General features: G+C 40.6%; 1 protein-coding gene across 6 annotated transcripts in view; it reads right to left on the bottom strand.

The window, feature by feature from the left end:
- Positions 1 to 25,535, bottom strand: part of DCP1B (decapping mRNA 1B) — a 45,554-nt gene extending 20,019 nt beyond the window's left edge. The window contains exons 1-6 of one of the 6 annotated variants that reach the window (XM_064735943.1): positions 25,455 to 25,535; positions 23,139 to 23,260; positions 21,443 to 22,519; positions 20,744 to 21,324; positions 19,540 to 19,580; positions 16,555 to 16,682 (exon numbers count right to left, since the gene is read on the bottom strand). In XM_064735943.1, coding sequence (XP_064592013.1) covers positions 16,555 to 16,682; positions 19,540 to 19,580; positions 20,744 to 20,878 — 304 coding nt within the window. In that variant the 5' untranslated portion in view covers positions 20,879 to 21,324; positions 21,443 to 22,519; positions 23,139 to 23,260; positions 25,455 to 25,535. Of the gene's footprint in view, positions 1 to 16,554; positions 16,683 to 19,539; positions 19,581 to 20,743; positions 22,536 to 23,138; positions 23,264 to 25,454 lie in introns of all 6 variants that reach the window. The other 5 variants (XM_064735935.1, XM_064735960.1, XM_064735968.1 and 2 more) reach the window with 5 other exon arrangements.
- Positions 25,536 to 26,650: the final 1,115 nt, after the last annotated feature.

Genomic DNA, 26,650 nt, shown 5'->3' with positions numbered 1-26,650 from the left:
TTTCAGAAGTGGACAGTTCTACTTTTCTTCCTTCCACACTGCTCCCATCTGTCCAGAGGAGATGGACACTTGAAATTCACTGAGAAACAATCCCTGAGCTTGTGGCAGCACAACACACCCTGAACTCTTTTATGCAGGTGAGAGTGAGGGACCAGTGAGAACACAGCAACTTGTGGAAATCTGAGATACCTGAAGTAACCATGGCAGAAATTCACTATATTCTCCTGTCATCTGTATTTAAGAGAAAAAAGCGTAGATAGTAGTGGTAACAATGAGTATTGATGGCCTCCATCTTGATTAGTGATGAAGACAAAATGAAAAAAAAAACTTCTTATGTGTGTGGCAACACATAAAACCCCACAACCAGAATGAGAACCTAAGCTGATAACAACCTGTGATTGTCTGGGAACCTGGCACACTCACAGACACACAATACAAATTCACTGCAAGCTTTCTACCAGCATGAAAACACTGCCTGCTTTATCAGGATTAAACATAAACAGATTACTTTTATCTGCCTTCCCACTCTGTCAGACTGTTTGACAAAATAGAATTTCACATCTAAGTATCATGTGTAGAGTGGTAATTTCATGTTCATGTTAAAAATGAATCACAAAACATCAGAGACACAAAGCAAATTTTTCCACTGCCAAACAGAAGAGGAAATATTAAGGCACTTTAGGCCCAGCCTCAACTATAAAGTTATGTAAGAAGAGATTGTAAAAAACAGAAAAAAAAAATCAAAGTCAAGTAATGAATTGATGACATTAAAAAGAAAAAAAGTGCCACAATTACCATGTTGTTAACAAGATTACACAAAACTATGACATAATGCAGCTATGAAATCAAGAAGATCCAATTAACATTGAATGGGATGCTAAATAAATTACTGAAATAAACTGACTGAAATTATTAATTATTAAGGGTATCAGTCTTTAGAATTTTTAGAATTTCTAAAAGGCAGGCCACTCATAAATCAAAACTGAAAATTTTTACCCAAATCTGTGAAGCTCCTTGAATAGCTCAGTGACTGAATTTCAGGAAGGGCACTATTTAAGTTTGAAATCACGACTTCAGAGCCAATTCGAAAGCTTCCGCCTTACAATTTTCATTTTTTTGGCCATGGATTTCTCCTGTCCTCACAAACACTAGAACACTTGATGCTATTTATATGCAAAAGCTGACAGCTGCTATCTTCCAGAATTATAGACAACAATTTCCAACCTCTCAATATTTGAAACATTAATTTAGTTATTACGATGATACAGAATTTCTTATCAACCTCAATCATTCGTGTTAAGTATTCTATTAAAAAGAAAGGCATTTTCTGGGATTACTTTTTTTCCTCTTCATTATTCCAGCGATTAGATTTTTGTCTTCTGGATAGACATTTCCATTATGAAAGCTTTTGTTTCAGTGTACCTGCAACATGTGATTTTTAAGCTACTCCTCCACAGACTGCATAAAATGGATCCAGAAATAACTACTGACTAGAGATTCCCCTGTACCTAGGTTCTGTTTTATACTTGCTGGTATTAAAAATAAATAAATAAACACCAAGTCTCAAATTTGTGTTTATTCTTGATTCCATGCTTAAAGTATTTTGGTCTATGTATAGTCTAGACTCTTGCTCCTGAATATGTAAATCCACACTTGGCTGTGTTAAAAAGAAATTTCTATATCCATGTCTTGCAAGGCAGGCAGACACCTTTACATTGCTATGTTTAGGACTGCAACAAGGGAGAAATATAAAAAAACCTGAGCACAGACAGCTGCACACTATCCTGGAAAGCTGAATTCCATCCCAGAGATGTTATGCAATGATACACAAGCTGTGAAATGTTATCTGAAGTGGCTGCACTGCTTCATTTCTCGGTGGCTGAGTTGAGATCCTGGACCTGGGTGCAAGACTTGAGTGTGTGGCCTGAAAAAACACCAATCACCCCAATCCAAGTCTGTAAGAAATTTTTTTGAACATATGAATAATAAATACCTTGGAAAAAATTTGGCTTGAGTAATTAAAGTCAGGCACTCCATTCTAATTGTAACTGCTCTGCCCTAGGATCTCAGTTTATGAAATGGGAAGAATAATATTTATAATCTGAGCAAGGTAAGACAGTTCTGTTTGTTCATGAGTTGCCAGCTTTATAGTGATGATTATTGGAGAAAACAACATGAAAACTCAATAATTCTGACTCTAGTGCAGAACTCCAGTGGCATATAACAAAGGCCATGCATGAGTAATGAGGAAAAACCAGAATACTGAGTAGCCCCTCGATGTGAGCACCACTCCAAGTGTTTGATAGCTGAAACAAAGTCCTTATTGCAAAAGAAGAAAACCACACAATCTAAAAGTCCATAAACAGAGAGATTGCACAACCAGCCTTAACTCTGGTATTTCCTAGTTTAGGAGTCCTAAAGTTCTTTTAGCTCTAAGCAGGCTTTAAACTCTTTCAAACACAAAATTTTGCTCTTTAGATACTTAAACCCAAAACACTACAAAAATATTTCCATTGTATCCTGTTATACCACATTGATAGAAATATGGCTCATCAACAGGACTGGAATTTTTAGGCCTCTTGCCTCTCAACATTGTGCAAAGCTGCACAATACAAAATATGTATTAGGTAAATGTATTTGTTTCTAAATAATGGAAATTTCTCTCTGGCTAAATCCTGGTATTTCTAGATTTTAAAGAGAAGTCAAAATTTTAATGATTCCTCAGGCATAAAAATGTCAATAAATTAAAGCAAGGTAAGAGTTTTTCAAACAACAAAAATGTGTATCTTGCTATGAGCTTAACCTAAATTCCTAAAAAGCTCTGAAAAGGCCCTGCCTTGTAAATTATCAGACAATTGTTCTTTCATTTAAAGGCTGATAAAGCTCCTGATCCACTCATTTGGAGAACTGTTAACAAAGACAGGGAAAAGGATGACTTGGTATTTCCATTATCTCAAATGTTTAAAATATTACATATGCACAAGCAAGCTACAAAAAAATCCCCTAAAAAACAACCAAGCCAGTTGTTAAAGGAGAAAGAACCCTACTCAGAGACATGTCAATGCAAAGCAATGACTTCACATGGCCTTTTTTCAGCTTAACCAGTGGAATTCAGCTGAGGAGGGAACTGCTAAAACTATTTTATTCTAAAATAAAATAACCACAAAATATGCAACAACAAAACCCCCAACAAAATGAAAAAGCCCCTCCAGACCCCTTTCCCCAAAAGCAAATGGTTTGAGAGTGGGCAGTGATTGGCAACATTACTGAAGTCAAGAATAAGTTCGTCACCACCATCTGTTTAATTGTTCTTGGAACCATGCCTTAAAAATCAAGACAAAATTTTTGTTAATAGAATGGACCCTGAAATATTCCTACCATCATCTATCAGTTGTGAAAGTTGGGGGACCAATTTGCAGACTTCCAGATAGAGCCAGTGATTATTTCTGGTTTCATGAGGCAAAAAAAGGACAGCACAGACATGGTGGATGGTTTAATAAATCATGTCTGTGACTCTGCTGCGAGAGACTGACTTCAGGCAGATTTTGAATCCAAATTTATCAGAAATTTTAATGAAGAAAAATCAACTGTGTAGCTGTCAAACAGAATAGGGTCACTGGAAAGCCCCCTAAAAGGCCTCAAAGCTGAAGTTCTGTTAGTAATGTAGGAAAATTTAAAGCCCATTGATGCACTTATTTCCATAAAGCTCAGCAGATGTAAGAGTCCATCAGCAGGTTCTTTACTTTTTTTGGAAAAGAGCCCAAACGCAAACTGTATTTGCAAGATTTCCCTTAAATATGCCTTCTGTTGATGCTACAAGAAATTTTTAGTCCTGACACAGGAATAGCATCTATATTATGATCCATCTGGCTTAGAGAATTTTTTTCCCCCCACACCACTGGTTTTCCAGTCACACCTCTTGCCATTGCATCATCAGTCCCAAATCATTTTAAAATCATGATGGTGCGTGACAGTGAAATTAAAGCAGGAAGGCTGTGGAAGCCAGGCTATCAATTTCTGAAATAACAAGTTGTTCTTGAGAAATATTTTTTCTTATAAATAGGCTCTCTTAAATAACAAATGGTTCCCGTTACTATTTCACAATAGACTTCCAAAATGTCCCCGTCAGAGGAGAGTTCCATAAGCTAAAAACTACATCCAAACATCCTCGTTCAACACAAGCAGGGTTCCTGTGAAATACAAATCCATCAGGGAAAGGCTTATTGGAAAACAAATGCAACTCCTCAACACCTGGAAGGATTATTTTCTAGCTTACCTGTGCTCTGTTTTCTCTGCAAACATTAGAACGTGTCTTCAACACACTGCAATGAAGGCAGGCCCTGATGTACAGAAATCACCTGAGCAGAACACAGCAATGCCTTACACAAATCCAGGCTAAATAGAAATCCACACCTTGCAGCAGCAGAAAGGCTTGTACTAAAAGGAGACTGTCACAAGTGGAAGAGGTTAAACTACAAACCTTTTCTTGATTCTGTGCACTTCCCTCCTCCCTAGTAACAAAAAGCTAAAAGAACACCGCTCAATCAAGAAGGGGACAACACACCTTTTCCAGCCTGGAGACAACAAAAAAATTGTTTTTATTGGAAAGAACAGAAAGGAGAGCTACCTTCAGTGTCTCAATTTCCAGCCTTTCCTTTTTCTTTCCACTATGTTAAGAACAGCAGCAGCTTCTGTGTGTTTCTTGTGGAGGATCTGGGCTTCCATTCCCACAGGGAAGAGCTGCTCTGCTGCCTGTGACACACACAGCTGGCAGAGGACTCACCAGGATTCTCACATCAAGGCTTTCATTTATAATTTAGTCCAGTCTAAGAATATGTTCCCAATTATTTTTAAAGTGCATCTCTGAGGTACCTGCCAAAGGTACACCTCCAATTCCACAGCTATAGTTAAGTTCAAGGTCAAATTGTTTTCCAAACTCTGACAATGCCATTTTCCAGGATATTAGAAGAGAAGGGAAAAAAGAGAAGACTATTTTAACCTCAAATAGGTGTTCAATAGCATGTCATTTTTTCCTGAAACCTGAATTTTTACTATAATCAGTATGATGAGCTGTCACTCCAAATGGTTTAACTCCCACAAAATAATGAACAACTTCAGAAAAGGCTTCATGAAGAAAATAAGCAACCTTAACTATACATGATGTTTCTAATTCTGACTGTTGTGATCTCATCTCTTATTTCTCCACTGCATACCTTCAGATCCTAAGTAATGGAAATACATTTGCAGATCTGGACTGAGCTCTTAGCCTGCAACAATCAAAGTCTGAGCTACTTGTATACCCTTGTTCTTGTAAGAAGAAACACATAAATACTGTAAGATAAGAGAATTTGAACTCTCCATTTTTGTATTTTTCCATTTGTAAGCTCTATACACAACACCATTTTGGATAGGTAATTGTTTTATTTTTACTACTCCATCTCTAATTCTAAAATGGTTAGAAAAATAATTTTAAAAACCTACACAGAAATAGGCAAAAGTCAACTACTCCTCCTGAGGTCTCAAACAGTTAATTGATATTTTCAGCATATTTTATGCACTCCCTTTTATTGCTTTGCCACAGCCTGTTAACAGGTTACAGTCCACAATTAAAGAGTTTTCTACTCTTCTGTAAGCATTCCTTCCCTTGCAGTCAGCTGTTGCACTGCCTTCAGTAACACCTGCTTGTCTGCAGAGCTGCAGACAAACTTTGCAGTACAATTTTTAGCAATAAAATTCAATTTCACAGGCACGGAAAGGACATTGACTGTTCTCACAGAATGGCAGGCAAACTGTGGGTAGGTTCACACGGTGTTCACAAGCTAAATTTCACCCTGAACCCTTTATCATTCACATAGGGTCACTGCATTTTTACATGCTTGAAAGCTGAAGGATCATTTAAGTATTAATATTAATTTTTCAGCTGCATTTTTCTTGTGAAATTGCAATTTAGTAATTTCTTTCATGAAGATAGAAATATATCCCTTTGAAGTACCTTGTTGCTTTTTTCTTTGATTACTGTAATTCTATTTTAATTTGTATCTGTATTTATTCTATTTTAATTTGTATTTGTATCTATTTTAAAGTTTTATTTTAACAATTGAAGTTAGTGCTCAGATTATTCAGAAGTTTAGTGATTTTTCTATAATGTTGCACACAAGATATTCTGTGTGCAAGAAAACAGAAAATTCTGTGTATATGAACAAAGAGAAAAACAATGCACCCCTGAGATCAAGTTTGTCACCAAGAAAATGTAATGTAAGTAGTAAACAGTTTCTTATTTAACCTGTAATTCAACTGAAAAAGAAAAAACCCCTCACATTTATCAAATTCATTTCATATTAGCAGCACTGGAAGGTACCCTGCAGCTCTGAATCCCTGATTATGGACTAGAGATAGAGTCATATTTAAATAAAAATTTGGGATTATTGCATGGGATTATTTTCACTGCAGCAACTGTATTGTTTCCACACAAAGCAGAAATATGGATTTCATTTTGCTTCAGAAGTCAGCAGTGTTTTACTAGCTTATACATAATCCTTTAGGAATAAAACTTAAAAGCAATCATCATCTGCTTCCTCAGTCTCTCCCCTCCTTCAGTTTTTAACTTTCAGTGCAAATCTGAACATCTACTTTGTTTTCTGTTGAAGAGTGTTAGAGAAATATTTACATGAGAGAAACCAGAATAAAAGCAACAGGTAACAATAAACAGAAGGCAGCAAAGCCCTGCAGGAAGACATAGCATACTCACAAAAAAAATCCCAATGTTATTTCTCTCCTTTTTCTAATTATTATGAAATTTCATGAACTTGTTAATTGAGAGATGCTACACATGCCTGTATAGAGGATTTAACACTGTATGTTGTTTAGGAAAAGACAGTGAAATTTTACAGAAAGGCAGTTTGACAGAGCCAAAAGAATTGGTACAGCTCAAACAGAAAGTCCATATCCTGTCTAAAACAATGGGCAGCAGCAGATGATCCACAGAAAGGATCTTCTTAGTCCCTTTATTGCTGACTTCTGACCTGAAGCTTGTGCCTCACATTATTTACTTTTTTTTCCCCCCATCCCTGGCTACAGAATCTCTCTGGTTGGTTTAATGCATGTAAACAATACCACTGTTATGCAAAGGGATTATTAAAACAGGCTCTAAAAGTCCTGGGCATATGTATGTCCAAAACAACAATGCCAGCAGGAAAAACCCACTGGGTATTTTCTGGGACTGATTTTAGGCAATTCATGATGAAGACTTTGTACTTTGTGCAAGGAGGCCCTGTAGCAAACCCCTCCACTGGGCTGCAGCCACAGGCACTGAAGCAGAGCAGGCAGCAGGCATCAAGCCCAGTGCTGTTCCTGCTTTGGACAGCAGTTAAGACAAAAAAGCCACTCTGCCTTTGCAGCCTGAGTGAAATTCCACTGGAGCACTTGCACCATGTTCCTGTATGTAACACATTCCTTGTCCTTTAAAGGGTATGCTATCTTACACTTGGGAAGGGTTTCTTTCCTCTTCCCTCCTGTAATTGAAAAGTATTCTTTACTGCCGATTTAAGGTTTGTTTTGACAAAGAGAGCACTGATGAGGCACTCAAGAGCTTGTATTAAATCAAAGTTAGACAGAAGTGAGCAGCTTGTATATGTGCTGTGGGATACACTTGCTCACATATTTATCTTCCATGTTTTGAGAGAAGGTTACAAATATTTTTATATATATACACACACATATAAAAGAGCGTGAGTAAGCAAGCTCACATTCCAAGAGAAGTTTTCTGGCTATGTCAGGAGTGTAGTCCACCCTCTGCTAAGCAAACCTATTTTTTTCAAGCACAAGAGGATATTATCAGAGGAGCCCGTGTGGATATACAGAAACCAGAGATTGCCATGGCTCGCTGAGGTGATGAGCTGATGGGTGGATGGCGCCCATTATCTGCGCTCCTCAATCCAAGTTTTCCTGAAAAACGGACAGGGGGAGGAGGAGGAGCACAAGGCACAGAGGACAAGCAAAGGATTAGGAGTGAACAGCAAGAGAAGGAAGGAGAATGCAAATGACATTGAAAACGTTTCGAAGAGCTAGAAAATAGTTCCTAGATTAGAAGATCCAGGTGTCAGCAACTTAAAACAACATTCAGGTTTTACCTTCTGTACAAGACTATTACATAATCCTGAAACAAGGAAATTAACCAAGAGGAATGTGCCTTTACTGTCTATAGAAAAAACCACTTAGCTTCAGCTGCTTGGAGGCTCCTTGGAATTGTAAAATGTTTCAAGCCTTGGTTCGGCAGGCGTATCACCCCCTGGGCAGCCACCAGCCGGGGGAACCCGACGCCAAGTACAAGGGGAAGCTGGTGCATGAAACTCAGCTCAACTGCTTCTACATCAAACCTGGAGGTAAGACAGCATCACCCACTCGTGTGCACACAAACTGCACTCACAGCTGCCTTCAGGGTTGCCTTCCTGTCTAACTACAGCAATCTGTGTCATGTAGGAGACTAGCCTAATACCTCACAGCAGAATTTGGTGATTATGTACTGGGAAGCCCTGAATGTGTGATCACACCACCACAGGATTGAGATAATTCTAGTAATTCTCAAATCTGGGGAGTTAAGTAGATGGATGGCTTCTTTTGGTTATATATTGTATTTTGAGCATCTAATCAACATTGCTTTCCTACTTCCACTGTGACATGATTAAAAAAAAAAAAGGAATGCAAGTGCAGGAAAATAAAAGAAATATATTTATTTTGTTGTAGACAAAGAGGCTAAGAAGTTTAAAACATAGAAAAGCTGGAAATACTAAATACATGTGTGCGTATGTGAGGGGATTAAGCTGCAAAGGCGGTTACACAAGGGATTTGTGAAAAGCAACCAGCTCTGGAATATCCTTGTGTGCATGAGAAATACGTAGGCACTCATGTACATATTTCCCCTGCTCCTGAAACACCCAGCATTTTATGCTGTGCAAGGAGGGAAGTGTGAAGCAGAGGGTGTACAGGTAGTCATGTGAAAATAACCCCTCTGAAAAAAAAAAAAATCTTTATCTGCTGCAAGCACAACTCTTGAGCATTGCTGCATCATGTGCCTATCTTATCTTGGAAAGACGTCAGGAATGCCCAGCACTGGCACTGCGCTCTCCACAGCAAACCTCCAGACAAGCTAATTTGTTACTTATATGCTGACATCCATAAATGGGAAACAAAGACTGTGCCTAGCAGATATATGCAGCATTAGTCTCCTGCCATCCCATACAGAAACCCATCCCCAAAGGTGGGATGTTTGGGTCTAACTTTATTCCATACCCTTGTCCTACTGATTTGTTTGCCCAAGCTGAGATACAGCTGCACCACGCACAAAATAATTATCAGCCATCTAAAAACTACACAGCTTTTTTTTTTTGTCTTAACTCCTTAGCCTGTTTCTTCTCACATGGCATACTCTGACTTCCAGATTGGGCTGAAACTGAAAACCTACATTAGCATTGCTGCCCTTCTTTTCCTTACTTTGTTTTAAGCACCTTCAACACCCAACAGAAAATCATCATTAAAGCAAAAAGAGGGCTGCTGTCATCACAGTTACAGCTGCAAAAATACACCTGACAAACCAAAACCTGTTTGCTTTGCTCAGCCAAAGGCTTCCACAATTGGCATAAAATCCTCAGGGTGGGAAGGGTGAGGAAGAAACAACTAAAACATCCTGTTTAGAAAGTATCTGTGCTGAGTTGGGTGCCGTGACTGTGGTGTTACGCACCAAAAATTAAAACTTAAGGCCTTCAGCAGTGGTGTCTGCAAATTCCACTGAAAAACACAAACTGTATTTAGTTTAAAGGAAAATATGAATAATAAAGCAGCCCTGGAAAAAATAAATTTAGAAATACTTAGTAGTACAAACAACTTGGCTTTAAAAATAACGAACAAGAGGAATTTTGTATTTCTTCCTTCTTTCTTTAAAATATGAACTGTAAAAACAGAAATCATAGAACATTTACTCTCCACAATACCCAGGAAAAAACCCCAAACACCCTAAAGCTGAATTAATTAACAGCTGCTACTCCTAGAGTCACAATAATAATTTAGTTTGGCTGGAGCTTCTGCAGTTCACTTAGTCCAGTGTTCTGCTCAGAACAGTGGCACCTTCAGTTTGGGGAAAGAAGAAATCATGATCCACAACAAGTTTCCATCAAAAACTATATTCTATGGCACTTTTTCAGTTGATTTATTTTAAATTCATTTTCCTGTTCCCTTCCCTAGGTTAAAAATCCACTCCTCCTTCCATGGAATTAAGCAGAGTTTAGCCACAAGTTTCAAACCCTGTAGTTTGTGCACTCTAGAAGAGGCAAGCCAAATAACCTGACTGCTAAATCATAATTACTGATGTTAAAACCCACTTTCCTTCATGTCCATCTACCCCTGACTGCACTATTAACTTATGCCATCAAGTTATAATAATATTTTTATATCTCAGCAGGCAGGCATTAAAGATTTTCAGGTAGCCTTGAAAATTCAAATGAGACAGAAAGCATGAAAACCTAACATGTAAATGCACATATTTTATGGTTTTAGTGATAAAAATATAAATTGGTATCTATACTATTTCCAAGGGGCAGTTTATTATGCTCCTTGACATTTTGAAGTAATTTTTACCATTTTTTAAGGACATAAAAATTATTAGTTAGTTGAAGTATAGACCACAAAGGCAGGAGCTATATGGGAAATGTAGTAGAAAATTAGTAATGCCTTTATCTACGTTTTTATAAACTGGTTTATGAACAGGTAATTTGAGTGTAGGTACAAGGAAGTCAATAAACTGAGTGCCAGAGGCCATCTTGCATGAAAAACAAGAATTATCATCACTATGAATCCAATAAACAGAGGCAGTCAGAAGCTTGCTTACTTCTTTCAAGAAAATTTGCAGATGAAAAACCATACAACAGTTAGGCTGGACAGAAACTTAAACAGGTTTCCAAAAAAATGCATGCAACATGACAAAGTTCATGCTGCATCCTTCATTTTCTGGGTTTAGAATTAAAAGCATTAATTAATTAAAAACATTAATCATTTTTAGCATGTTTCCTTTGGAAATTTAAAAAAGGAAAAGAATGCCTATGTTTAAGTGTGTTAGTATTCCAACAATCCCAGCAAAACTGAGGTTTCACTTTAACGCCAGGAACATCCAGGGAAGATAATCATGACCTCTGCTGTTGTTCAGTCTTGCTGGATCCACAATGAATTTTTAAAATGCTGATCAAAGGAGAGAAACTGGAATGGAAAAGAGGAGAGATTTGTTTGTATCTCTGAAACAAAAAAGTCTCCAAGGACAGAAGCTCAGGTAAAGCCCAAACATTTGTATTCTGAGACATGGCACCAGTCAGTCCAGGCAGACTTTTCAAAAACAGCTTTACCCAAAACTGTTTAGCAAAAAACAACAGGCTGAGAAGGATACATCCCTAAGAAGGGCAAGGCCAAAATTATTTAGCATTTCTACAGTTTGAGTTTGCACTTCTGTTTCAAATTGACAAACACTTTTCAAAGGGTTGGAAACTACAGAAATATTTTCCTAAACAAAACATGCAGGTTGCAGCAGGCCAGAACAATAGTTCTGCAAATAAGCACAAAAAATGGTTTTAACTTATTCAGTTGTGACAAAAACATTGCACTTTGTGTAATGATGCAGCAACAAAGCCATGTAATGTTTCTGAATCAGTAGACCACTGATTTGGAGACATTTAGAGATAAAAATAATACAAACTGGACTAAGTTAAACACATTTACAGGTATTTGTTTCTAAATTCTGAAAGATAAAGGAGCATTTGGGGAATAATCAATTGAATATACATTTCTATTTTCTGCATTCATCCTTTTGGGGTTTGATACTGGGTCTGATACTGAATGTTGGCAGAGGCTGATAAAGGAGGTTCTCCTTTCTGAACTGGTATTTTTACCCAAACCAAAACCATCAAACAGAAACTTTACATCATAAAGACAAAGGCTGGAATATCTATTTTGCCTGTCTCAATTGAGCAAGGAGCAGTTCAGTGGTCAATATGCAGAAGGCCAAGTCTAAATACATACACAAGGAAATTTAGTCACCAAATTCTGGTTTCATACTCAAAACAAAAAATCAGAAGAAAAAGAGGTTTAATATACACAATTACACAATAATATAGTGTAGATTATGAACACATTTCAGGGGAAAAAATACACTATGGTAGCCAAAAGAGGATTGTTTTTCATCATATATTCTTTTTTACATATCACTCTGATTCTTTTCTTGTTGCTTCCTACCTTTTCCCTTCAGAAGTAGATTTGTAAAGTCTTCAAGCTAAGATGTTTTTCACAAGAGAAATGCTACTTGCAGGGTCACTGCAGAGGTGGGACACTTATAATCCATTTGTATTTTTATTAGGATGTATTTCCTTAGAAGGGTGAACTAAAATGTGCCACCATCAGTCTCAAAATAAGATGAGTTGCTCTATTTCAGAGCATCATGGATGCTGTAACAATCTAAGAATGAAAAATAATAGTTTGAGGAAAATACACACTGTTACCTTTTCCTAAACATTTTACAAGCACTTGCTCCCAAAGCATATATTTGGTAAAATTTTCATACATAATTATGAACTATGGGGGAAGAAAAAAAAACAAACAGCAACCCACAGACCACAGATAAAACCCACAAAATTCCCTTAGACAGCTGGCAAACTTCCCTCTCCCTCCCATCCCATTTACCAGATGTCTCTGCAGTGTAAAAACCTGGGAAAACAATATAAAATGTTCAGGGTTCTGATAGACATATGGCAGCAGGTTAAAGTGAAAAAGTGAAACAAGTGTAAGGTTATGCACAGCCCACGTGTGGCTGGACAGCTGTGCCAAACCCAGGCATGTCTGCTCTGCTTTGGTACCACCAAGAGCCCAAATTCAGCAGACACCTTCCTAGGAAGGCTTTATTCCATTTCAGGCTGAGGAGATGGCAGGAGCAACAGTGTGGTACAGAAGGGAAAAGTCAAACTTGTGTCCAAATAGGTGCAGAAACTGTCAGAGAGAAATACTGCCTGACAAGCCACACAATTTCTTTCTCCACTCAATATAGCAGAAAAGCACCCAATTAACCTGTATCAGATCATTGTCACAATTAGCATACTATTTTAAGGTAGGATCTTGTGTTCTTGGCAGCTAAAATGCTCAAGGTGAAGCCAGTTCTGAGATAAGCAACTTCATATTCCCCAAACTCCCTGTTTCCTACAAGCATCAAAAGCAGAATTCAGTGATGAAAAGGTAAATGAGTGAAATCAGGAAATAAATCCCTGACCCAGCACACAGACAAAAACACCTGGTACAGTGGAGAGTGGGGAATAGCTGTAATTATTACACTGCTGCTAAAGGGAGACAATTAAGGTAATTTAATCAATAATTTACTGCTATATATTTCTTCTGAACTATCTCATATCAATCAGCATCAAGGCTTAAGCAGCAGGCTGTGACTATTGGTTTTCCCAATAACTATCAGGAAAATGAATGAAAATAAAGTAATAATTATGTAGTTAAGATTAGTCAAACATAACTCATGAAAACTTAAAAATTGTTAGATCATTTAAATAAAACCAGAACTACTGTCTTGTTCTCAGAAAGCAAGCATCTAAAATTGCAGTTAACTAGAGAGGTTTAAAGGTCACATTGAAAATTGCCTGTTTGAGCCATAAACCTTCTGTTCCTTGGTGGACAAAGATTTCTGCTGGCATTAAAAACTGTAATTCGAGCTTCCCTCCTGGCTTTGAAATGAATAACCCCAGCTCTACCCTGACAGATTTCCCAAAAAAAACCTTTGCTGTGAAATAGTGGATCAGAGCAAACATTAACTGGCATGCATCCCAAATCCAGCCTGAAAAGTCCTGGAATTAGACTGTGCCTCCAACATGGTGTTCAGACAATAATTCAACTTAAGATGACCAGGATCACATAAAACAATAAAAGAAATATGAAAAAAGAAAATAAAAGGATTAAATATACCTTTTTTTATCTTAAGCATTTCTAAAACTTACATTTATTGTGTACAATTTTGGAAATTTCTATTGATCATATATTGGATACAAAGCAAGCTTTACAAAAGGATAGCTGTTACATCACAATGTTGTTGGGCTTGTCCACTACACAAGCACCACCTTTTGCTGCCAAAAAAGATTTATTTTAGACTGTGAGATACAACCAGCCACAGATACTCAGCTGTACAAAATGAATTTTGAATATTGGAAGACACAAAACAATGGGCAAGGCCAGCAATTAAAAATGCAGAGGGAATTGTTAGTTTTGTTAGATTTGATAAGGAGAGCTGTATGAAAAGCAGCCTGAGAAGTCACTAAGTTAAACAACACGTTAGAAAAAGATAATTTGTTTCCAGATACTGTTAAGTATTGCTGCCAAACTGTTCAGTGTTCTGCAGAGTAAACAGCTATCCCTGAGTACTCCTTGTTAGTATGTGAAAGCAGGAGACAAAAATAATCCTACAGCATAAGGGCCTAAACATCCCAGTTTTCTAAAGTTCATTTAACAATAAACCTCAAGCCTTAGTTTTGCAAAAAACCATAAAGGCAAATTGTACAAGAGCAAGAAAATATTCATTTAGAAAATGGAAGAGGAAACTCAGAACTGTGTTTGGTTGAGACCCTTGTGAAAACCCACACTTATTGTCAAGGAGATCCCTTTATTTCACATTGCAAAGGCTTTGAAATACAAAATAAGGAAGAAAGGGCAAGAGGTAATGTGCAACTCAATGAAGAAACCACCACAGGAACTGTAGGGACCTAAAGAAAACCTGGACAACTCAAATGAGTTGGTAAAAATTGTCCCCCAATTTGCTCTGGAAACAGATGTCTTCATGAAAATCTGAGAAAACAACAGCTTTTGCTTTGAAGTACCAAAACCTTCAGTTTTCTTGAAGAAATAATATTGAAGAAATAATAATTAAGCCTTTATAAGAATATTTTAGGAAGAGAAGGGGTAAGATGACCTTATACCAGAACTCACCTGATACTGACAGGATTTACAGGGTTTTTTTAGTAGAACCAAACATGAATCTGCTGTCAGACAACCAAACTCACAGTTCAATGAAGAGGTACAGATTTACCCATGGTTAGATCAAACAGCTAACCCTGGTAAAAATCAGACACAGACCCAGACATCCTGCTCAGAAGCACAGCTACTTATATTTGAGACTCTGCAAAACTAAAATTTTCACATCTCTTAGTGAAAAAAGAGCTTACATCCCCCACTCCTTGATTTTTCTCTTAGTAAAAAGAAAATTACAATTCATGTGCAGTAATCAAACTAAAAGCTTATTTTCTGTCACCAGAGAATTATGACAACTTCTAATTACTCATTATACCACTTGTATCAACAAAAAAGAGAAATTAATGGATCAGGTTTCAAAAGGGATATTGGTATATAAATGCAGAAACTTCTAATGAAGTTTCAAAACAGGATTAAACAAGATTATAGCTACATAAGAAAAAGCCTTCAAAATCAGCTGGAATAAAGAGGTGTCACAGTACTTGAAACCCTAATGTCTGGCCCAGTCCAGGTTAGCCTGGAGATGTCTGTCTTTTCAGTTTCCTTCTGAATTAATTTTCTTTGTTAGCTCAGAAAATAGTCTCAAAAAGAGCAGTTTCATTTAGGCTATTTAGAATGTTCATCCTCAATTGCTTCTACCACACAGTGTGTGTGAACAACAGCATTCCCTCTTGATCTATTTCCCAGCTCCAAATTAGTTTATGAAATTAGAAGGTCTAGCAGATTATCAAATTGGGCTACTTTGCAAGCCACGGATTGCTTTTGCCTTGACTTCACCCAGAGGGAACACCTGAGCATCACAGTTCACACAAACCATTTCTGAAATCTGCTTTTGTGCATAAAGGACAGAGGCCAGATCAGGTACTACAGCTCTGCTTCCAAACTGAATTTCCAACACATTGTAACAGTCTGTGTGCAGATCTGCATGCACAAATCAAATTCCTCAGGTCTTCCACTCATTGCTGAGCTTGCCTGACACTTGCTAATTCCTGTGCAAAGATCATCATGCAATATCAACAGGAAGGCCAAAGTAATGACTTGGTCTTTCAGCAGGGTTTAAATTAGACTCAGCATTATGTTGTCAGGAGTTACCCCAATAGCTGAGCACAACCTGCCTTCCAAGGTGCTCTAAGAGCAGGGTTCTGGAGCAGAACACAGGGCCTGGATTGGCTGCATTTGTCCATTTTTATGCAGAAAATCAAGACTACAAATACTACACTGAGACTTCCCAGCAGTGACTGGGGTGTATTCAGAAAACACACACACAGGCAACCACAAACATCCACAATTTGCCAGCTAAATGAGGAGATTACCCCTAAGCACATCCTAATACTTTCTGTAGGGAACACTGAGCAATTCTTCCCTTTCAGAACATCAAAAAAGCAAAATTCATTCCTTCAATTTCACCCCTTGAATGCTGCAGTCTAAGCACTTGGACTACCTTAGCCAGGAACAGACTGAAGAGAACCTGACTCCAGTATTTAACCCCAAGTGTCACATACTTACACCTGGCATTTCTGTAGAGCAGAAAAGGGTCCTGGAGCTGGAAATCGAGGTCTTTAGTAATGGGTTCTGTTCGGTTTTCCATGCTCAGTCTGTTCATTATTGTGAAACCATGCCTTGGAGAAGCTGATCTGAAAGGGAACAAGTAGAAATCCCATCAAGTCGAGGGAAAAGGAAATCACAAGAATTTCTTTGTTGGGTAATTCTCCAATTCATTATTTATTCATTTTCTTAGTTGTGTAGTGCTCCAAACTCCTTATTTATTTACTTCTAAGAGATGCTACAAAAACCTAATTTTGTTGCCAGGGAAATAACAATTGACTCTTGCAGTTTTGGTAATCCTTTTAATTATGGCAAAGGCCTACATTAGGTATGAGAAATAAACAGACCATCAGCATTATGTGATTCAATGCCACCATCTACCCTACAGAAAGCAGCAATTAAACCAAGTCAGAGCAAGGCAAGCCCTCAGCACCCAGGTGGACAACTGCAGATACTAACAGTCAAAGAGAGAATTTTCTATACTACCTAAAACCTAAGGATAAAAGCCACCATGTGAGAAACTGAAACAGGGTGCCTCAGAGCAGCTGTGAATCCTCCCCCATCCCTGAATAATCCCTGATAAATGATGAACCCAAACCATGCTGTGGCTCTAAAGTCACTATGCTCATTCATGGAGATTATGTTCATAGGGGTCCAAGAATGAGGGAAGAGACAAGGATCTGACTCCATATTTCAGAAGGCTTGATTTACTTTTTTATGATATATATTATATTAAAACTATACTAAAAGAATAGAAGAAAGGATTTAATCAGAAGGTTAACTAAGAATAAAAAAAGAATGATAACAAAAGCTTGTGTCTGGGACAGAGTCTGAGCCAGCTGTGATTGGCCATTAATTAGAAACAACCAACATGGACAATCACAGATGCACCTGTTGCATTCCACAGCAGCAGATAATCATGGTTTACATTTTGTTCCTGAGGCCTCTCAGTTTCTCAGGAGAAAAAATCCTAAGGAAAGGATTTTCTCATAAAATATCACGGCAACAAGATTACACTTCAAGTCACTTAGATAAAACTGTTGAACCTGTCATGATCTGACAGGAGGCACTCCTTCCAAACCAAGTTTGGCAATAAAGGAAAAGATGATGGCTAAACATTTGGGAAAGGTGCCACCTCTGCTTAATTGCTGCTGTGTGGATTTCTCTGTGAAACCAAAATACAGGAACCTGTCTTACAGGATTGGAGTCAACCAAACAAATAATCCTTGTTTGCAAGGGTCAATATTTCCCTTCAAACAAACAAACAAAGAGTCCACTTCCACTGGTGTTCATCCAGTTGGAAGTCTGGTTTCTTGACTGTTCCTGGAATTCACAAAGATGAGCTGGGCAGTGAATGAGTCAGGCCAAGTAAAATGGTAACATCATTTTACATTGTGACTAAGGTAATGAGGAGAAACAAACAGCACCAGTGGTCTCCAAACTGTCTGCTGGAAATGTGCTTTCCATAGGACTTCATTAATTTGTTTGAAGTCACAGAAAATTAAAGTTAAAACTGATGATGAGGACAATGCATGCTGTTACTCACAGTTTACAACCTGCTCCATACTGCTGCCTAAAGTGCAACCTGTGCCCTAAATGGAAACTTCCTCAGGCAACAAAAACAGCAGTGAAAGACAACAATACCAGAAGGACCAGGTTTCATGTTGGCAGTTCTTGAGCTTTGAAAGCAACACACCAGGAAACCCAGTGGCAGCACAACAAAGGGCTGCTGCCTTCCTCTTGAGGTGGCAAATTTACAGCACCTGATCCCCACTGACCTGAGAAAAACTGCTGCTGACCATTGCCACTGCAGGGACTGAAACCAGCACTCCCACAAAGCTCACAGCCTCTTGGGCCTCTCTGGCACCTCACACACTGCTCAAAACCACCTCTGGCTTTTTCAGCTCTCCCACCAGATCCTCTTCGACACAAAACCTGAAAAAGTAACTTTCTGCTTTGGTGTTACACCTCAGCAGCTGCTGCAAGAGCTGCTGACTGTGCAACTCCCTGATTTTAACAGCAGTCACAGAGAAATGCTGGGGCACCAACATGGAACCCCCACAACAGAACAAACACACGTGCTACAACAAACAGTGCAAAAAATGAGGTTCTGAAAGCCCCAACCAGAGCTGCTGCTAAAAGAAAGCATGAAAACCATCCAAAATGTTGGATGAAATATGCATGAAAAATGAACAGACACAAGTAGTAACAAAGTTCCCTAAATAGGGGACACAATATTTCAAAAGCTCTGCCATGTCCTTCCTTTCAGCAGTATAATTATTTATTTCACTCTTTTTTGTTCAGACAATTTTAAATTGCAAATCCTACTTAAACCACCACAGAAGATTTCTACAGTTTACCCATGTAGTCGTATTTGCAGGGGTCTTAGGATGAGAGAAGAGAACATTGACTCCATGTTTCAGAAGGCTGATTTATTATTTTATGATATATACTATATTAAAACTATACTAAAAGAATAGAAGAAAATATTTCATCAGGAAGCTAGCTAAGAATAGAAAAAGAAAGACAACAAAGGCTTGTGACTGACTAAGACAATCCAGCCAGCTGGGCTGTGATTGGCCATTAATTAGAAACAACCACATGAGACCAATCCCAGATGCACTTGTTGCATTCCACAGCAGCAGACAATCAATGTTTACATTTTGTTCCTGAGGCCTCTCAGCTTCTCAGGAGAAAAAATCCTAAAGAAAGGATTTTTCATAAAACATGTCCCATACTGACATTTAAATCACATTTGGAAGTCTTATCAATATACAAGGTCATGTCTCCTTCAGAGGGTTCTCCTTCCCACATGTGCTTCTGGCAGTTTCAGTTTCGTTTCACCCCTGAACAAAGGGGAGCATTTTATTTCATTCAGCCATGCTCCATCCCAGCCGGCTTTTCCATAGCCACAGATTTCACCTGTACACATCAAAATGTGCTCACCTGGTGTAAACAAACAGCGTTCCCTCCACATCTGTCTTCTCCTGAAGAAAAGGAACATTAAGTTGAAAACAGGGCAGTGTTTTAGTCTCCATCAGTGAGCCCCCTTTTTCTCTGTTTTACCCAAGCCAGGAAAAAATTACTAAACTCAATTTCATGGGTTGGTGGTGAGAGGCTGGAGCTAGCACAGGTCACCATGAAGCTGAGCCAGGTTTGAGGTAAGATATGGAGCTGGGTTCATTCCAGGCTACACCTGAGCACAACACACAGGCAAGAGGCAGAGAGAGGAGTTTGCAAAGGGCACCTGCCCTCCAGTGCTGTTTGGCACAGAAATGGGGGAAAACAACACAAAAGGCAGATTGGGCAGGTTCTTCAAACACAGGCCCTGAGTCTCACTGTCACAGCAAGCCAAGAACCACCTGCCAAGAGCCTAAATGTTCTATTACCTAGAGCTTTCCCAAGGTAATTATGTTTGTACATCCTATAACAATGCTTTTAGCACTGGTAACTCCACCACTCTTTCGCACACACTTGGGTTTCATTACAGGTGTTGGAAAGGCAGATGAGTGGCTGAGGCCTGGAGCCCTGAGCTAAACCCCAGCCTTCCATGGCCTTGAGTTAAGAACCAGCCCTGGGTTAAACCCCAGTCTTTCATGGCCTTGGGATAAAAAACAGACCTGGGTTAAACCCCAATCTTGGTGTTAGAAACCAGACTTGGGTTAAAACTTGGGGTTTTAACCCTTGGGTTAAAAGCTTGACTTGGGTTAAATTCCAGCCTCCACAGCCCTGGGTTAAGCCCTAATCTTCCATGGCCTTGGGCTAAACTCCAGCCTCCTCAGCTTTAAGTTAAACCCAGTCCCCCATGGCCTCAGGCTAAATCCCATACTATGCCATCCCAGTTTAAACCACAGCCCCAGGTTAAACCCCAGCCTGTCCCGCATGTGGTGAAACTCCTCCATCCTGCAGCCTCCCAGAGCTCCATTCCCGGCACCCCGTGGCTCCTCAGCGTGCGCAGGCGGGCTGTCGGTGGCGCACGGGGCACACGGCCGGGACACACCGGCAATCACCGTCGGGCCCCTCCCGCTCCCCACCCTCACACCTCGCCGGGGGCGGGGCGTGCCGGGAAAGGGGCGGGGCGTGCCCGAGGTGAGGCCCCGCCCCCGGCGGCGCGCGCGGTGGGCGTGTCGGGGCGGGCGCGCGCACGTACCCACTGGCTGGCGCGGTGGCCGAAGGTGTAGAGCGCCACCTGGCTGGCCACGTCCACGATGCCGCTGATGTAGGGGTCGTGCTGCCGCAGCGCCGCCAGGCTGATGTCCAGCCCCCGGCCCAGCGCCGCCGCCATCTTGCGCCCGCCGCGCAGACCCCACCAATCCACCGCCGAGCCGCGCCGCCTCGGGAGCAGCCGCCGCAATCGAGCGCCGAGCGGCCGGCGCTCAGGATGGCGGGCGGTGGCGAGGGGCGGGCCGGGGACAGGGAGACGCGGGGTCGCTTGGTGTGTCCGCAGCAGCACAGGGACGCGCCAATCCCACACACGACACAGGGAGCCGAGCTGAGCATGGTGGTTCCAGCTCCTCCGTGTCCTCCGGGGAGTGCTGTGGTGCTCCTGCTGTGGCTGGGCTCATCCCTTAGGAGGGCACATGCGGGAGCTGCGCCTGTTCAGTCCAGCTTCAGGTCTCCGTAGGAAAAAGCAAGCTAGGGGGGATCTCATCAATACATGTAAATATCGCTAAGGGAAAGTGCCAGACTAAAGCGGAGCCCAGGCACAGGAGGAGGAGCGGCGGGTTCAAACTGAAACACAAGGAATTCCACCTCAGCATCTACAAGAACTTTACACTGAGGGTGGCAGGGCACTGGAACAGTAGCCCAGGGTGGCCACGGGGTCTCTCCGGAGACATTCCAAGCCCACCTGGAGGCGTTCCTGTGCCACCTGCTCCAGGCGGCCCTGCCTGGGTGGGATGATCCCCTGAGATCCCTTCTGAACCGAGCAGCTCTGGGAGCCTGTGTGGGCGCTCTGGTGTCCCTGCAGAGAGCGGGACCGAGCGCGTCCAGCCCGTGTGCCCGCGAGCTTGGGGTCCATGAGGGGCTCAAGGATCCGCGGGGGGCTCGGCCGTCCATGAGGGGTTCACAGATACACGAGGGGATCAGGGATCTGTGAGGGTCTTGGGAATCCATGAGGGGTTCACGGATACATGACAGGCTCAGGGATCCGTGAGGAATTCGGGGATCCATGGAGGCTTCTGCCCGGCTCCAGCCCCCCGGGCCAGGGAGAGCAGCGGGCCCGGATCTCCGAGCCCACAGCCAGCCCGTGTTTGCTGGCACACCCTCACACACCCCTGCACCCAACCGAAGGGAGCAGCATTGCAAGCTAAACCATCACACAGCCCTCGTGTGCATAAATATACACACAAACACATACATATATATATATATACTCACTCGTACGTGCGACAAACAGCTGAAACCTAAACAAGCATGCTGTAATACGGAGTTATACAAACAGCGAGCAACAGATGGACAAGAGCAAGGATTCAGTTGCCACCTTTTCCCGTCAGGCACACATGTTTGTTACTAATCTGTTGGTACCAACAGTTTACAGCAAATACATGAACTTTATGAGGCATGCAGATAAGCTCAGTATATTGTACTTCCATGGAAAAGAGCAGCTTAACCCTCCTGCCTGAACCCCCTGCAAGAGCAAATTTTTTTTACTTTATCACCTCAGTCACCACCTTCCCTGTACAGAAGCAGTAGGGTGATGTATTTACTGCCAGAGAACTTCCAGGATGCCTGGAAGAACCAAGGTGGTGGATGCTGTCTTAATTGTTTGCAATATTCCTGACACAGCATTCTCAAAAGGACAGTAGCTGGACAGAGGGGATGAGGTCTGCTGTTGTGTTTTCTTCCCTTCTTCTTGCTCCAGGCCAGATGGAACCAGTGGGATAGAGCGAGCAGTAGCATCTGTTCCAAGAGCACATGGGCAAGCCTAGGTGAAAGATTGCCTTTGTGTGATGTGAGGATAGGAGAGAATTGAGAGACAGCAAGCTAGGAATTGATAGAATTCAATGTATGGACAGTGAGTCTCTTGAGTGGAGTTAGGAGTGGCCATGTTGTCAAAAAGGACAGAAAAATAAGCTGGGTTTTGGGACTTAGGAGAGACTATAGGTTATATTGGATCCCAGAAGGCCACCAAAAATTGCATCAAAGGACCTACATCTTGTTCTGCAAGCATCTATTAGGAGAGGAAACATCTGAACATACTCTGGTTATAATCTGTCTCACTCTCATTTCCTCCTTGTCTAAAGCCACCTTGTTTCATTTGGGGCTCTGATGAAATACAGCTTTAGAATTTCAAATTCTGTGGTTTTTTCTGATGCTTGTGGTAGGAAAATGGCCCTAAGCAGTTCCACTGCAAAGCTCTGGCTGACCTACAGATGCTGTAACAGCAAGGAAGATTCATGGGCTCATGGTGGACAAGGAAAACTGCTGTCCTTAGCATGACCCAGAGTAGGGAGGCAAAAAAACCCAACCAAACAAAAACCAAAAGAAAAAGCAATAAGTAGGAAAGATAAGTCAGCTTTTGCTTAAATAATTAACAGATGTACCTTAGTTTGTTTTTGCTGATTAATTAGTTCTCAATTCACAGTTTCCAAGCACCCTTATGCATGCTCCTCCACATGTGCTGCGACTTCTCTTTACCATCATCTCCAATTCTTTGGCAATTCTCCTGCTTACACAAAGTCCAAACGTCACCAAGGATAGAAATGTGAAACTTGGAATCCCACTCCTTAACTTTTCCTTTACAGATGCTTTTCCAGCCTTCAACAATAATATTTAAAGATGCCCTGCTATTTTTTTTCTTTTTGTTTTCCTTTAAATCTTTTATAGTAGACCTGTCAGATATTTTGGCTGTGTGTTTTTGTTTGTAGCTGCTTTTTATCACCTCCCTCCCAGGTCCCAGTGCCCCTTTCTCACACAGCTGGACAGACAGTTCCCTGACTGTGTTTTGAGTCAGCAAACCTGTCAGGCTTCTGACCAGGCTTTTTAATATTTTCTGTTAAACTCTGAGGTACCTTCAGCAGGTTCCAGCTGTTTTCCTGCATAAGTGGAATGTAATTGCTCCTTCCATTTAGCCTGAAGTAAATATACTTAATAAAGCCATTAGTTCTGCCCTGCTTTATGGGATCACTTGATGGAAGACTAAAAAATTTCCAATGAAACAAGACACTGTTAAAACCAGAAACACTCTGAATTATCTAAAAAATTAAGGATGTTTTAGCAAAAAATGTCACAGCTTAAAAACATTGATTATTTAAACTATGGTTCTTTTTCTTACAGTCAGTAATCCAGTAGTTCATGACAACTGTAAAATCAAGTCTGAATGATTTTGCTGTAATTTTGTTTATGAAACAAAGTAATTTTCTAGCCTTCAAAATGTCATCATTTCATGCAGTATATAATTAGAATGTAACTTTTTTGTCTTCTACCTACCTGGATACTGTTTTGTTAAAAAAAAAAAAAACCCCAAACCACATCTTGCTTTTGATATGGCAAGAAGAGGATTTTGTGTAGGTAACACTCAGGCCAATTTAAGGCAAAATCTACCCAGCATAACATTTTGAAGGTCTCCGTTAATAAAAAATGTGGACTTGATTAGGCCAAACATTTTCATGAGGGTTGTTCAAGTAGTTATTAAACCTCCACATGCAAGGATATGTGCTCCTTTTAAAGATTCAGACATACTTCCTCCAGCAAAGTGTTGGCACTGAGCATGTGATTTTGTGTGGATTTATTTGGGGACACTGCTCCCAGGCATTCAGTCCTGCCCTTCTGGCACCTTGGTTCTGGCCTTGCACAGGTGTGTGCGTGGCCTCAGTGTGAACCAGGCAGATGGGGGAAATGAACTGTGTGAGAAAAAAGTGCTCACAGCCCTGCTGGGCTCCCAGCCTCCCCCGGCTGCCTGCCTACCTGCCCACACTCACTCCTTCCTCTGAGCTGCACCTTTTTCTGATAAACAGCAGAAATCACTTGAGCACCTCATTTGCCTCACTTCCTCCTCTCCAACCCCTTTGGAGCTGTTATTGCATGGCAGCTGCATTTTCCTTTCTCTTCCTTCCCAAAGGCTGCCACAATTTTCTTCTCACTCTGACTGGTAGCACCACTGCTGCCCCTGCTAGAAGGGAAAGTGCTGAGGCAGCACTCCTAAGTTCCTCTTACTGATCCAGGGCCACTCAAATGCATTTGTGTGAAGCCTTCCAACATGCTGAGCTCCTGAGAGCAGCAGGTTGCTCTGGTGGAGCCAGAATGATCCAGCAAGGCTTGATTATCCATGCTCCACATACTCCTGGGCATGTGCCCTCAGTGCTACAGCATGGCAGCTCTCCCTCTTTGGCAACCAGTGCCCTGTGATTGTGCTGGAGCCTGGCTGCATCCCTTCCCAGGCACTGATAATTTCAAATATGTGCTCTTCTCAGCCCACTTTTATTAAGGCTCATAGTAGCTTTGCACTGGAGCACCTTCCTCATGCTCAAAAGTTGAAATTTTAGGTCATGCTCTGAGAACCACTTCTTAACTCCAGCCCTAACAGTTAAAACAATTCTAGTCTTTTTGTTAGTAATTTATTACCTCCTGAAGGTTCCTTCATGAGCATAGAGTCAGGCTATTATAGCTTTATTTGTTGCTATTATTAAAATACTCTCCCCACACTAAAACTAAAGCTGACTGCTTTCATTCCAACTCTAACCAGCTCCCCTCCTACCCTAGATAAAACCCAGTGCATCAGGTTCTTAGGAGGCACATGCTCATCTGCAGTACAGCTCTCTGATGAAATTTATCAGGCTGTTTTGAGACTTTCTGTAGTGTTAGTCTACAGAGGTGTTGCAATTATATTAGAAAAGTTCTATATCACTAGAGCTTCCTACCTCCTTGATGCTTCTCACAGGCAGCTCCTCTAAGCACTGACTCTTCCTTCTTCTTGTAGCAGCCAACTGACTCCAGTTCCTGCTCAAGTAACCAACCCACTCTTTTATAGTACTCTTCTTCTCATTGGTTACACCTGTGGCCTGTTAAAGTCAGGCCTGTTCCTAATCTTTGATAATTGGCACAGCTGCAACTCCTTAGGGGTAACATTACTTTCTATACTACCTCTATTTACTTGTGTTCTGTCCCCCTACACACGTGAATGGGACAGCATTCTTCAGCATTGTTGGATTTGGAATTCTGATATATTAATTACAAAATATTTAGCTATCATTTACTGTGATTTTGAGGGTTGCATTTTTCCTGCACGGAAGAGCCTGGTTTTTTGCCAAAAGACTTACTGTAGGGACATAGAATGTAAGAAAAATAAAGGTAGTGTAGAGAGTAATCTTACCCCTAAGGAGTTGCAGCTGGGCTAATTATCAAAGATTAGGAGCAGGCCTGACTTTAACAGGCCACAGGTGTAACCAATGAGAAGCAGAGTGCTATAAAAGAGTGGTTGGGAACTAGAGTCAGTTGGCTGCTGTGTGAAGAAGGAAGAGTCAGTGCTCTGAGGAGCTGCCCATGAGAAACACCAACAAGGTATGCAACTTTTGTAATAAGGACATAACAGTATGGAACCCCTACAATAAGATATGTAACTCTTTACTACTTCTTTTGCTATGTGTTTATTTGCAAGGTAGCAAGCTTTACCTTTTTATAAGCCCAGTTTCTCTAAGTAGCTTGGCTTGGTGAGAGTTTGGGGAAAGTTACCTACTATCATTAGTAGGGGTATGTTTTTTCTTTTCTAACTTCCTATGTACATGTTATAATTGTGAAGAATTCTTTTTGGCTTACCTTCAGTCACTTTTCAGAGGGCGTAATCTGAGCTGCAAAAATAAGTTCAACACAAGGAGAAGGCTTATTTCAGGAGGTAGAAGAGAGAGTCCACACCAATGTAATTGCATTGAATTCTAGTGTTGTTCAGAAAAACCAAAAAAAAAAATTCCTTCTGTACATGTATTCAGTAAAAACTTTTATCCTTATCAGTATTAGATTTTTCAATGTTTAAAGTGACTGTATGACTTCACTGTGTTGTCATTAGGTAAGCAGAAATAAGAATATGATAAAGCTACAGAAGGTGTGTGGAATGTTTTTC

This window comes from Zonotrichia leucophrys, chromosome 1A, assembly GCF_028769735.1.
Source record: "Zonotrichia leucophrys gambelii isolate GWCS_2022_RI chromosome 1A, RI_Zleu_2.0, whole genome shotgun sequence".
In the NCBI taxonomy this organism is placed as follows: domain Eukaryota; kingdom Metazoa; phylum Chordata; class Aves; order Passeriformes; family Passerellidae; genus Zonotrichia; species Zonotrichia leucophrys.
Note: the sequence above shows the minus strand (reverse complement) of the source record. Positions and strands in the feature narration are given on the sequence as shown.